The sequence below is a fragment of the Bufo gargarizans genome, chromosome 1, assembly GCF_014858855.1.
Source record: "Bufo gargarizans isolate SCDJY-AF-19 chromosome 1, ASM1485885v1, whole genome shotgun sequence".
Classification (NCBI taxonomy): domain Eukaryota; kingdom Metazoa; phylum Chordata; class Amphibia; order Anura; family Bufonidae; genus Bufo; species Bufo gargarizans.
Window position 1 is genome coordinate 504,817,336 of NC_058080.1, and position 14,375 is coordinate 504,831,710.

At 47.2% G+C, this 14,375-nt stretch overlaps 1 protein-coding gene across 6 annotated transcripts in view; it reads left to right on the forward strand.

Moving 5' to 3' along the window:
• The window catches only part of PLA2G4C (phospholipase A2 group IVC), a 193,384-nt gene that overhangs the window by 113,236 nt on the left and 65,773 nt on the right, over positions 1-14,375 (forward strand). For all 6 annotated transcript variants that reach the window (XM_044275078.1, XM_044275064.1, XM_044275089.1 and 3 more), the window contains one exon: positions 1,296-1,336. In XM_044275078.1, coding sequence (XP_044131013.1) covers positions 1,296-1,336 — 41 coding nt within the window. The remainder of the gene's footprint in view (positions 1-1,295; positions 1,337-14,375) is intronic.

A 14,375-nucleotide genomic window follows, 5' to 3' on the forward strand; every position in this document is an offset into this window, starting at 1 on the left:
AGAGTCTTTGTAGGTCCCCCTTTGAACCTATTGACCAATTATCGGATAAAATGCTTTCCCTTAAAGCTGTCTTCTTACTAGCCATTACCACAGCTCGTAGAATTGGGGAGATTCAGGCCCTCTCCATCAGAGAACCATTCTTGAGGATTCTGGAGGACAGAGTCATTCTGAAATTAGACCCATCTTTCTTGCCAAAAGTGGTATCACCGTTTCACAGAGAGCAGGAAATAATTCTTCCCTCCTTTTGTACCTCCCCTAAGAATGCGAAAGAAGAAAGGTTCCATTGCCTCGACGTAAGAAGAACCATTCTCGCTTACCTCCAAAGGACGGAGCCGTGGAGAAGATCACAGAACCTCTTTGTTTCCTTTGGGGGAAAGAACAGAGGCAACAAGGCCTCGAAACAAACTCTAGCCCGCTGGATCAGAGACTTGATTCGAGAGACTTACTCACAGAAAGGACTTCCTTGTCCGTTTCCCTTAAGAGCCCACTCCACCAGAGCAGTCGCATCATCGTGGGCAGAGAAAGCGGATGCTTCTGTAGAGCAGATTTGCAAGGCCGCAACCTGGTCCAGTTTCTCTACATTCATTAAGCACTATAGATTAGATTCCCTGGCCAACCAGGATCTGGCATTTGGTCGCAAGGTCCTTCAGGCTGTGGTCCCCCCCTAGTTGTTTAGCTGGTAGTTCTCCAGTGGGTACTGTCATGGAGGGACGTCCTGGAAACGAAGGTTTAGTCTTACCGGTAAACGGTTTTCCAGGAGTCCGACATGACAGTACCCGTTATTTTCCCCCCCCCATAATTCTTTTCGGTTATTGCCAGGATCCTTAAAATTATCTTTCCGATGTGTGTCTAACATGGAAGTTTAATAAATACGTTGGATCATATCTGGTGTAGTAATTGGAAAGAACACTGGTGGGAGGGTAGGGGAGGGGCCTTTTAACCTCTCACGCTTCCTGTCCCTACAGAGATCCAATAGGACATCCTCCAGTGGGTACTGTCATGTCGGACTCCTGGAAAACCGTTTACCGGTAAGACTAAACCTTCGTATTTTATACATGTCTGACTCTTAAAAATATCAGAAACTGTTTCTGCATATCTTTTGTTTGCTACGTCCGTACACCATATATCACTTTTAAACAGCTTTTATGCACGTGGTTCAATATATGCCCCATTTTAAAGGCTGACTCCCATTTACCACAACCAGTCATTTTTAGACATGCGCTCCAGTGTCTGTATCTGCATTTAGTAATACTACAGTTACAGTACTTTAATCCTTGTCACTTTTTTCTCTTTAGAAACAAATCGACATTGTCTGTCATGAGTGCGATCCTTCAAAGTAAGTATTCCATAACTTGCGTTATTTATTGGACAATGCTATAATCTGTAAAAGAGTATTTGTATTTTACACGATGCCAATCAGCGTTTATAATGGCATAAATGACAACTGGCAACACAACACTTGTATTAAAGTTATGCCTCTTTGGAGTATTTATTCTGCAAAACATCTGGGCCCAGATTTACGAATTTTTCTGCTCGTAAATTCTGTCTAAAAGTGGCACAATTTTAGAGCAATTCAGACCTTTTTTTCCGACTCGCTTGACAAGAAGGTCCAGGACCTAATATTGCTATTTTGCACCAATATTGTGTCGCAGTTCTGGCCTAACGTTCTGTCCCGAAGTATATAGAATTAGATAAACGTGTCTATCTCTGCACCAGATTTCTCATCCAGCCTGAGCCCCTGTGATAAATCTGGTGCAGGTCTAGACATCCTGTCCAAGTTTACACCATCTACAGCGGGGATCAGCAACCTCCAGCTGTTGTGAAACTTCATCATGCACACTTGCTTGGCTGTTCTCTGAACTCCCACAGAAGGTAAAGGAGCATGCTGGGAGTTGTAGCTTCACAACAGCTGGAGTGCCGAAGGTTGCTGATTCCTGATCTGCCGGATTAGTGAATTTGGGCTTTTGTGTCTGTGAATTCCCTTACCTATTGGGGTAACAGTACCTCCCACACTGCACATCACACTGTCATGAGCCACTGGAGAGTCAGCTTCGGAAATATTCTTTCTGATACCCAAGTAGAAGAAAGAAAGATGCATGAGATAAATTATGTCAGCCTGTCAATGTTCAATATCTGCACTACCCCATACCTGAGGACCTGAGGGTATCTGCAAATGTGTATTATGTATTATCATGTAATGTTATGTATTTTCATGGTTTGGCCGTTCATTTCAGCAGAAGAAGTACTTGCTGGCAGGAACAGCGCCAACCAACCCCCTTGGCAGAAGCGGGCTAGTACTGCCTTCTGCCAGGATGGGTAGTTGCTGAGTAGACAGCAAGGAGGAAGGAAGCACATGTAAGAGCTCCTACTCCTAGAAACCGTATCCAGTTCTCCTATGGGACCATCACTCTACAGAGATCATCAGTTTCAAGAACACTGCTTTGAGGTAATATCAGTGTGACAGGACAGCAGAGTGTTCAGGGAAATTTCAGCTTTAGGCCTCATGCACACGGCCTTTGTTTGGGTACGCATCCGAGCCGCCGTTTTTGCGGCTCGGAAGTGGACCCATTTACTTTAATGGGGCCGCAAAAGATGCGGACAGCACTTAGCTGTCAGCATCCGTTGCTCCGTAAAAAAAAAATAGAACATGTCCTATTCTTGTCCGTTTTGCAGACAAGAATAGGTATTTCTACAATGGGCCGCCCGTTCCGTTCCGCAAATTGCAGAAGGCACACAGACGGCTTCCGTTTTTTGCGGATCCGCGGTTTGCGGACCGCAACAAACTGAACCGTCGTGTGCAAGAGGCCTTACAAACACTGCTGTAAGGTGAGGGAATATGGCTCAGATACCCATCACCTAGCTAACAAGCAACCCTGACAAACAGCAAGCCTGTATCACACAGTGGAACCCTTTATCGACAAGTGTCTGCAAGTGCTAATAAATTGCCATCCAACCAACCACAATACCTTCTTATCTAGTGCCAGAAACTGCACTTTGTACTTAATACTGCTGGATGTACCATAAATTATACAAACCGGATTCCAAAAAAGTGGGACACTATACAAATCGTGAATAAAAACTGAATGCAATGATGTGGAGGTGCCAACTTCTAATATTTTATTCAGAATAGAACATAAATCACGGAACAAAAGTTTAAACTGAGAAAATGTACCATTTTAAGGGAAAAATATGTTGAATCAGAATTTCATGGTGTCAACAAATCCCCAAAAAGTTGGGACAAGGCCATTTTCACCACTGTGTGGCATCTCCCCTTCTTCTTACAACACTCAACAGACGTCTGGGGACCGAGGAGACCAGTTTCTCAAGTTTAGAAATAGGAATGCTCTCCCATTCTTGTCTAATACAGGCCTCTAACTGTTCAATCGTCTTGGGCCTTCTTTGTTGCACCTTCCTCTTTATGATGCGCCAAATGTTCTCTATAGGTGAAAGATCTGGACTGCAGACTGGCCATTTCAGTACCCGGATCCTTCTCCTACGCAGCCATGATGTTGTGATTGATGCAGAATGTGGTCTGGCATTATCTTGTTGAAAAATGCAGGGTCTTCCCTGAAAGAGATGACGTCTGGATGGGAGCATATGTTGTTCTAGAACCTGAATATATTTTTCTGCATTGATGGTGCCTTTCCAGACATGCAAGCTGCCCATGCCACATGCACTCATGCAACCCCATACCATCAGAGATGCAGGCTTCTGAACTGAGCGTTGATAACAACTTGGGTTGTCCTTGTCCTCTTTGGTCCGGATGACATGGCGTCCCAGATTTTCCAAAAAAACGTTGAATCGTGACTCGTCTGACCACAGAACAGTCTTCCATTTTGCCACACTCGATTTTAAATGATCCCTGGCCCAGTGAAAACACCTGAGCTTGTGGATCTTGTTTAGAAATGGCTTCTTCTTTGCACTGTAGAGTTTCAGCTGGCAACGGCGGATGGCACGGTGGATTGTGTTCACTGACCATGGTTTCTGGAAGTATTCCTGAGCCCATTCTGTGATTTCCTTTACAGTAGCATTCCTGTTTGTGGTGCAGTGTCGTTTAAGGGCCCAGAGATCACGGGCATCCTGTCACGGACGGTGTACAGGAAACAAGGCAAAACAACATGCATAAATGACTCCCTGGATCCAGAAGCTAAGGAACAAAAGGGAGACCCCTGTAGAAGACCTGGGACTTTCCCTGGCTGCTCAGCCTATGCATAGATCCGAATGGTGGAGGTATGCATATCCACGTACCTTGACTATATAACCCCTGAGCACCCTACAATAGTGAGGGGACACGACCACCGGCTCCCTACACCAGACACGGAGGGAGTCAGGGTCACCTGGGATCCAGCAAACAGAAAATAACAGATAACAGTATAACACTTAACTTTGTAGAGGAGAGGAGAACCAGATGGGCATGCACACATACTCCAGGAAGAAATATAAGCCGCCCAGAAAAGCTTTCTGGGGAAGAATTTAAAGGGAAGCAATTAGTCCAACACATAACAGCTGAGAGAGGCTAACGAGAGGAGGAGCTGAATACCACAACACAGAAACTCAAGGAGGAGGTTCTGAAAGGCCTCTGTCAGAGCTTCTCAGCTGTCTGGTTGTGACAGTACCCCTCCCTCTACGAGTGGACTCCGGACACTCAGAACCCACCTTCTCAGGATGGGACCTATGGAAAGCCCTGATGAGACGAGAGGCTTTAATGTCCGTCACTGGGACCCACATCCTCTCCTCAGGACCATACCCCTCCCAGTGAACAAGGTACTGAAGAGAACCGCGGACAAGATGAGAATCCACAATCCTAGAGACCTGAAATTCAAGATTCCCATCAACCATAATCGGAGGAGGAGGCAAAGGCGAGGGTACAATGGGTTGAACATAAGGTTTCAATAAGGACTTATGAAAAACATTATGGATCTTCCAAGTCTGAGGAAGATCAAGACGGTATGCAACAGGATTGATGACAGACAGGATTTTGTAAGGCCCAATAAACCTAGGACCCAACTTCCAGGAGGGAACCTTCAATTTGATATTCTTGGTAGACAACCACACCAGATCACCAACATTCAGGTCCGGACCAAGCACACGTCTCTTATCAGCCACACGCTTATATCTCTCAGTCATGCTCTTTAGATTATCTTGAATCTTTTGCCAAATAGATGACAAAGACGAGGAGAATCTGTCCTCATCAGGTAAACCAGAAGACCCCTCTCCCGAGAAAGTCCCAAACTGTGGATGAAACCCATATGCACCAAAAAATTGTGACTTATCAGAGGACTCCTGACGACGGTTATTTATAGCAAACTCAGCAAGGGACAAAAAAGAACACCAATCCTCTTGATTCTCCGCCACAAAACAACGCAGATATGTCTCCAGATTCTGATTGACGCGCTCTGTCTGGCCATTCGACTGCGGGTGGAAAGTAGAAGAGAATGACAACCGAACCCCCAAGCGAGAACAGAAAGCCTTCCAGAATCTGGAAACAAACTGCGTGCCCCTATCAGAGACTATGTCTGAAGGAATACCGTGCAATTTGACAATGTGATCAACAAATGCCTGCGCCAGCGTCTTAGCATTGGGCAAACCAGGAAAAGGGATGAAATGTACCATTTTGCTAAAACGGTCCACCACCACCAGAATCACAGTCTTCCCCGAGGAACGAGGCAGGTCCGTGATAAAGTCCATGGACAGATGTGTCCAAGGACGGGAAGGAATGGGTAAGGGAAGGAGAGGACCTGATGGCCGTGAATGAGGGACTTTGGCACGAGCGCAAGTCTCGCAGGCTGCCACAAAACCCTCAACCGACTTACGAAGTGCAGGCCACCAGAATCTCCGAGCGATGAGATCCAGTGTGGCTCTTACCCCCGGGTGCCCAGCAAGGACCGTATCGTGGTGTTCTTTAAAAATCTTGTGTCTTAAAGCGAGAGGCACAAACAACCTCCCAGGAGGACAAAGATCAGGAGCCTCTGACTGGGCTGCCTGCACCTCTGCCTCCAATTCAGGAAAAAGAGCAGAGGCCACCACACCTTCAGCCAAAATGGGACCCGGGTCTTCAAAATTCCCGCCTCCCGGAAAACAACGTGACAGGGCATCTGCCTTCACATTCTTAACTCCAGGGCGGAACGTGACAACAAAATTAAACCTAGAAAAGAACAACGACCATCTGGCCTGTCTCGGGTTCAGACGCTTGGCTGACTCCAAGTAGGCCAGATTTTTATGGTCCGTAAATACGGTAATAGGGTGTCTGGCTCCCTCTAGCCAATGGCGCCATTCCTCAAAAGCCAACTTGATGGCCAACAATTCCCTATCTCCCACATCGTAATTTCTCTCTGCGGAGGAGAGTTTTCTTGAGAAAAAGGCACACGGTCGCCAATTGGCAGGAGAGGAACCCTGAGACAAAACCGCCCCCACACCCACCTCAGAAGCATCAACCTCAACTATGAAGGGTAACGAAACATCAGGTTGCACCAAGATGGGAGCGGAAGCAAAACTCTCCTTGATATCAGAAAAAGCCTTACGCGCCTCTACTGACCAAGAAGAAAAATCTACCCCCTTTCTGGTCATATCAGTGAGTGGTTTAACAATAGAAGAATAATTCAAAATGAACGTCCTGTAATAATTGGCAAAGCCCAAAAAACGCATCAGCGCCTTTTGATTCTCAGGAAGCTCCCACTCAAGCACAGCGCGGACCTTCTCGGGGTCCATGCGAAAACCAGAAGCGGAGAGAAGAAACCCCAGAAATTGAATTTCTGGAACCGCAAACACACATTTTTCCAGTTTCGCATATAATTTATTCTCCCGCAGGATGAGCAAGACCTGACGTAAATGTTCCTTATGAGTTTTGAAATCGGGAGAAAAAATCAAAATGTCATCCAAATACACCAATACAAATTTTCCCATCAAATGATAAAAAATGCTGTTCACGAAATGCTGAAAAACGGCTGGGGCATTCATCAAACCAAAAGGCATAACCAAGTTTTCAAAATGGCCCTCAGGGGTATTGAAGGCCGTCTTACATTCGTCCCCTTCTCTGACCCTGACCAGGTTGTATGCCCCTCTTAAATCTAATTTGGAAAAGACTTTAGCCCCAACAACCTGGTTAAATAGGTCCGGGATCAGAGGAAGCGGATAAGGGTCACGAATTGTGATATTCTTCAGCTCCCTGAAATCCAGACAAGGTCTTAAAGAACCATCTTTTTTCTTGACAAAGAAAAAACCAGCGGCAACAGGTGACTTCGAGGGTCGTATGTGTCCCTTTCTCAGACTCTCAGAGATATAAGCACGCATAGCGATCCTCTCAGGTTGGGAAAGATTGTATAAACGAGATTTAGGCAGCTTGGCGTCTGGGATGAGATTAATAGGGCAATCGTACTCCCTGTGCGGGGGCAAATCCTGAACTCCACTCTCAGAGAAGACATCCGAAAATTCAGAGAGAAAAGATGGTATAGTCTTAGTAGCAACCTCAGAAACAGATGTCATGAGTAGAGTTGAGCGAACACCTGGATGTTCGGGTTCGAGAAGTTCGGCCGAACATCCCGGAAATGTTCGGGTTCGGGATCCGAACCCGATCCGAACTTCGTCCCGAACCCGAACCCCATTGAAGTCAATGGGGACCCGAACTTTTCGGCACTAAAAAGGCTGTAAAACAGCCCAGGAAAGAGCTAGAGGGCTGCAAAAGGCAGCAACATGTAGGTAAATCCCCTGCAAACAAATGTGGATAGGGAAATGAATTAAAATAAAAATTAAATAAATAAAAATTAACCAAAATCAATTGGAGAGAGGTTCCATAGCAGAGAATCTGGCTTCCCGTCACCCACCACTGGAACAGTCCATTCTCAGATATTTAGGCCCCGGCACCCAGGCAGAGGAGAGAGGTCCCGTAACAGAGAATCTGTCTTCATGTCAGCAGAGAATTAGTCTGCATGTCATAGCAGAGAATGAGGCTTCACGTCAGCCACCACTGCAACAGTCCATTGGCATATATTTAGGCCCAGCACCCAGGCAGAGGAGGGAGGTCCCGTAACAGAGAATCTGGCTTCATGTCAGCAGAGAATCAGTCTTCATATCATAGCAGAGAATCAGGCTTCACGTCACCCACCACTGTAAGAGTCAATTTTCAAAAATTTAGGCCCAGAACCCAGGCAGAGGAGAAAGGTCCCGTAACAGACAATCTGGCTTCATGTCAGCAGAGAATCAGTCTTCATATCATAGCAGAGAATCAGGCTTCACGTCACCCACCACTGCAACAGTCCATTGGCATATATTTAGGCCTAGCACACAGGCAGAGCAGAGAGGTCCCGTAACAGACAATCTGGCTTCATGACAGCAGAGAATCAGTCTTCATATCATAGCAGAGAATCAGGCTTCACGTCACCCACCACTGTAAGAGTCAATTTTCATAAATTTAGGCCCAGAACCCAGGCAGAGGAGAAAGGTCCCGTAACAGACAATCTGGCTTCATGTCAGCAGAGAATTAGTCTGCATGTCATAGCAGAGAATGAGGCTTCATGTCAGCCACCACTGCAACAGTCCATTGGCATATATTTAGGCCTAGCACACAGGCAGAGGAGAGGTTCATTCAACTTTGGGTAGCATCGCAATATAATGGTAAAATGAAAATAAAAATAGGATTGAATGAGGAAGTGCCCTGGAGTCCAATAATATATGGTTATGGGGAGGTAGTTAATGTCTAATCTGGACAAGGGACGGACAGGTCCTGTGGGATCCATGCCTGGTTCATTTTTATGAACGTCAGCTTGTCCACATTGGCTGTAGACAGGCGGCTGCGTTTGTCTGTAATGACGCCCCCTGCCGTGCTGAATACACGTTCAGACAAAACGCTGGCTGCCGGGCAGGCCAGCACCTCCAAGGCATAAAAGGCTAGCTCTGGCCACGTGGACAATTTAGAGACCCAGAAGTTGAATGGGGCCGAACCATCAGTCAGTACGTGGAGGGGTGTGCACACGTACTGTTCCACCATGTTAGTGAAATGTTGCCTCCTGCTAACACGTTGCGTATCAGGTGGTGGTGCAGTTAGCTGTGGCGTGTTGACAAAAGTTTTCCACATCTCTGCCATGCTAACCCTGCCCTCAGAGGAGCTGGCCGTGACACAGCTGCCTTGGCGACCTCTTGCTCCTCCTCTGCCTTGGCCTTGGGCTTCCACTTGTTCCCCTGTGACATTTGGGAATGCTCTCAGTAGCGCGTCTACCAACGTGCGCTTGTACTCGCGCATCTTCCTATCACGCTCCAGTGCAGGAAGTAAGGTGGGCACATTGTCTTTGTAGCGTGGATCCAGCAGGGTGGCAACCCAGTAGTCCGCACAGGTTAAAATGTGGGCAACTCTGCTGTCGTTGCGCAGGCACTGCAGCATGTAGTCGCTCATGTGTGCCAGGCTGCCCAGGGATAAGGACAAGCTGTCCTCTGTGGGAGGCGTATCGTCATCGTCCTGCCTTTCCCCCCAGCCACGCACCAGTGATGGACCCGAGCTGCGTTGGGTGCCACCCCGCTGTGACCATGCTTCATCCTCATCCTCCTCCACCTCCTCCTCATCCTCGTCCTCCTCGTCCTCCAGTAGTGGGCCCTGGCTGGCCACATTTGTACCTGGCCTCTGCTGTTGCAAAAAACCTCCCTCTGAGTCACTTCGAAGAGACTGGCCTGAAAGTGCTAAAAATGACCCCTCTTCCTCATCCTCCTCCTCCTCCTCCTCCTGGGCCACCTCCTGTTCCATCATCGCCCTAAGTGTTTTCTCAAGGAGACATAGAAGTGGTATTGTAACGCTGATAACGGTGTCATCGCCACTGGCCATGTTGGTGGAGTACTCGAAACAGCGCAACAGGGCACACAGGTCTCGCATGGAGGCCCAGTCATTGGTGGTGAAGTGGTGCTGTTCTGTAGTGCGACTGACCCGTGCGTGCTGCAGCTGAAACTCCACTATGGCCTGCTGCTGCTCGCACAGTCTGTCCAGCATGTGCAAGGTGGAGTTCCACCTGGTGGGCACGTCGCATATGAGGCGGTGAGCGGGAAGGCCGAAGTTACGCTGTAGCGCAGACAGGCGAGCAGCGGCAGGATGTGAACGCCGGAAGCGCGAACAGACGGCCCGCACTTTATGCAGCAGCTCTGACATGTCGGGGTAGTTGTGAATGAACTTCTGCACCACCAAATTCAGCACATGCGCCAAGCAAGGGATGTGCGTCAAATTGGCTAGTCCCAGAGCTGCAACGAGATTTCGCCCATTATCACACACCACCAGGCCGGGCTTGAGGCTCACCGGCAGCAACCACTCGTCGGTCTGTTGTTCAATACCCCGCCACAACTCCTGTGCGGTGTGGGGCCTGTCCCCCAAACATATGAGTTTCAGAATGGCCTGCTGACGTTTACCCCGGGCTGTGCTGAAGTTGGTGGTGAAGGTGTGTGGCTGACTGGATGAGCAGGTGGAAGAAGAGGAGGAGGAAGCCGAGAAGGAGGAGGTGGCAACAGGAGGCAAAGAATGTTGCCCTGCGATCCTTGGCGGCGGAAGGACGTGCGCCAAACAGCTCTCCGCCTGGGGCCCAGCTGCCACTACATTTACCCAGTGTGCAGTTAGGGAGATATAGCGTCCCTGGCCGTGCTTACTGGTCCACGTATCTGTGGTTAGGTGGACCTTGCCACAGATGGCGTTGCGCAGTGCACACTTGATTTTATCGGATACTTGGTTGTGCAGGGAAGGCACGGCTCTCTTGGAGAAGTAGTGGCGGCTGGGAACAACATACTGTGGGACAGCAAGCGACATGAGCTGTTTGAAGCTGTCTGTGTCCACCAGCCTAAATGACAGCATTTCATAGGCCAGTAGTTTAGAAATGCTGGCATTCAGGGCCAGGGATCGAGGGTGGCTAGGTGGGAATTTACGCTTTCTATCAAATGTTTGTGAGATGGAGAGCTGAACGCTGGCGTGTGACATGGTTGAGACGCTTGGTGACGGAGGTGGTGGTGGTGGTGTTGGTGGTACATCCCCTGTTTGCTGGGCGGCAGGTGCCAACGTTCCTCCAGAGGCGGAGGAAGAGGCCGAGGCGGCAGCAGCAGAATAGGCCGAGGCGGCAGCAGCAGAAGAGGTAGCAGGGGGAGCCTGAGTGACTTCCTTGGTTTTAAGGTGTTTACTCCACTGCAGTTCATGCTTTGCATGCAGGTGCCTGGTCATGCAGGTTGTGCTCAGGTTCAGAACGTTAATGCCTCGCTTCAGGCTCTGATGGCACAGCGTGCAAACCACTCGGGTCTTGTCGTCAGCACATTGTTTGAAGAAGTGCCATGCCAGGGAACTCCTTGAAGCTGCCTTTGGGGTGCTCGGTCCCAGATGGCGGCGGTCAGTAGCAGGCGGAGTCTCTTGGCGGCGGGTGTTCTGCTTTTGCCCACTGCTCCCTCTTTTGCTACGCTGTTGGCTCGGTCTCACCACTGCCTCTTCCTCCGAACTGTGAAAGTCAGTGGCACGACCTTCATTCCATGTGGGGTCTAGGACCTCATCGTCCCCTGCATCGTCTTCCACCCAGTCTTGATCCCTGACCTCCTGTTCAGTCTGCACACTGCAGAAAGACGCAGCAGTTGGCACCTGTGTTTCGTCATCATCAGAGACATGCTGAGGTGGTATTCCCATGTCCTCATCATCAGGAAACATAAGTGGTTGTGCGTCAGTGCATTCTATGTCTTTCACCGCTGGGGAAGGGCTAGGTGGATGCCCTTGGGAAACCCTGCCAGCGGAGTCTTCAAACAGCATAAGAGACTGCTGCATAACTTGAGGCTGAGACAGTTTCCCTGGTATGCATGGGGGTGATGTGACAGACTGATGGGGTTGGTTTTCAGGCGCCATCTGTGCGCTTTCTGCAGAAGACTGGGTGGGAGATAATGTGAACGTGCTGGATCCACTGTCGGCCACCCAATTGACTAATGCCTGTACCTGCTCAGGCCTTACCATCCTTAGAACGGCATTGGGCCCCACCATATATCGCTGTAAATTCTGGCGGCTACTGGGACCTGAGGTAGTTGGTACACTAGGACGTGTGGATGTGGCAGAACGGCCACGTCCTCTCCCAGCACCAGAGGGTCCACTAACACCACCACGACCATGTCCACGTCCGCGTCCCTTACTAGATGTTTTTCTCATTGTTATGGTTCACCACAACAACAAATATATTATTTGGCACAATGTATTGTATTCAAATTCAGCGGGATATAAATTTGAGGCCTAGTATTTAGGCGCTGGGTGACCGGTATGGATTTAGTGACAGAATTAGACTTGGAAATGCACAGAAGCGTGTGTGTGAAGTTATTCTGAATGACCCAATGTGCACCTTGAATATTATATACCCTTTTTGGGATAGATTTCAAATAGCTCTGATATAGCAGGAACCACTAAATTATGAAATTGCTAAATTGGGAATTGTACTTCAACCCAGAACAAAAAATGTGCTTTGACGGGCACTAAATAACTTTCCCAGCTACAACAGGACAACGGTAACGAGAGATTTAGAGGGATTTAAATTTGAGGCCTAGTATTTAGGCGCTGGGTGACAGGTATGGGTTTAGTGACAGAATTAGACTTGGAAATACACAGTAGCGGGTGTGTGTGAAGTTATTCTGAATGACCCTATGTGCACCTTCAATATTATATACCCTTTTAGGGATAGATTTCAAATAGCTCTGATATAGCAGAAACCACTAAATTATGAAATTGCTAAATTGGGAATTGTACTTCAACCCAGAACAAAAAATGTGCTTTGACGGGCACTAAATAACTTTCCCAGCTACAACAGGACAACGGTAACGAGAGATTTAGAGGGATTTAAATTTGAGGCCTAGTATTTAGGCGCTGGGTGACAGGTATGGGTTTAGTGACAGAATTAGACTTGGAAATACACAGTAGCGGGTGTGTGTGAAGTTATTCTGAATGACCCTATGTGCACCTTCAATATTATATACCCTTTTTGGGATAGATTTCAAATAGCTCTGATATAGCAGGAACCACTAAATTATGAAATTGCTAAATTGGGAATTGTACTTCAACCCAGAACAAAAAATGTGCTTTGACGGGCACTAAATAACTTTCCCAGCTACAACAGGACAACGGTAACGAGAGATTTAGAGGGATTTAAATTTGAGGCCTAGTATTTAGGCGCTGGGTGACAGGTATGGGTTTAGTGACAGAATTAGACTTGGAAATACACAGTAGCGGGTGTGTGTGAAGTTATTCTGAATGACCCTATGTGCACCTTCAATATTATATACCCTTTTATGGATAGATTTCAAATAGCTCTGATATAGCAGAAACCACTAAATTATGAAATTGCTAAATTGGGAATTGTACTTCAACCCAGAACAAAAAATGTGCTTTGACGGACACTAAATATCTTGCCCAGCAACAACAGTACAGCGGTGGGTAACGAGAGATTTAGAGGGAATTAAATTTGAGGCCTAGTATTTAGGCGCTGGGTCACCGGTATGGATTTAGTGACAGAATTAGACTTGGAAATACACAGTAGCGGGTGTGTGTGAAGTTATTCTGAATGACCCTATGTGCACCTTCAATATTATATACCCTTTTTGGGATAGATTTCAAATAGCTCTGATATAGCAGGAACCACTAAATTATGAAATTGCTAAATTGGGAATTGTACTTCAACCCAGAACAAAAAATGTGCTTTGACGGGCACTAAATAACTTTCCCAGCTACAACAGGACAACGGTAACGAGAGATTTAGAGGGATTTAAATTTGAGCCCTAGTATTTAGGCGCTGGGTGACAGGTATGGGTTTAGTGACAGAATTAGACTTGGAAATACACAGTAGCGGGTGTGTGTGAAGTTATTCTGAATGACCCTATGTGCACCTTCAATATTATATACCCTTTTTGGGATAGATTTCAAATAGCTCTGATATAGCAGGAACCACTAAATTATGAAATTGCTAAATTGGGAATTGTACTTCAACCCAGAACAAAAAATGTGCTTTGACGGGCACTAAATAACTTTCCCAGCTACAACAGGACAACGGTAACGAGAGATTTAGAGGGATTTAAATTTGAGGCCTAGTATTTAGGCGCTGGGTGACAGGTATGGGTTTAGTGACAGAATTAGACTTGGAAATACACAGTAGCGGGTGTGTGTGAAGTTATTCTGAATGACCCTATGTGCACCTTCAATATTATATACCCTTTTAGGGATAGATTTCAAATAGCTCTGATATAGCAGGAACCACTAAATTATGAAATTGCTAAATTGGGAATTGTACTTCAACCCAGAACAAAAAATGTGCTTTGACGGGCACTAAATAACTTTCCCAGCTACAACAGGACAACGGTAACGAGAGATTTAGAGGGATTTAAATTTGAGGCCTAGTATTTAGGCGCTG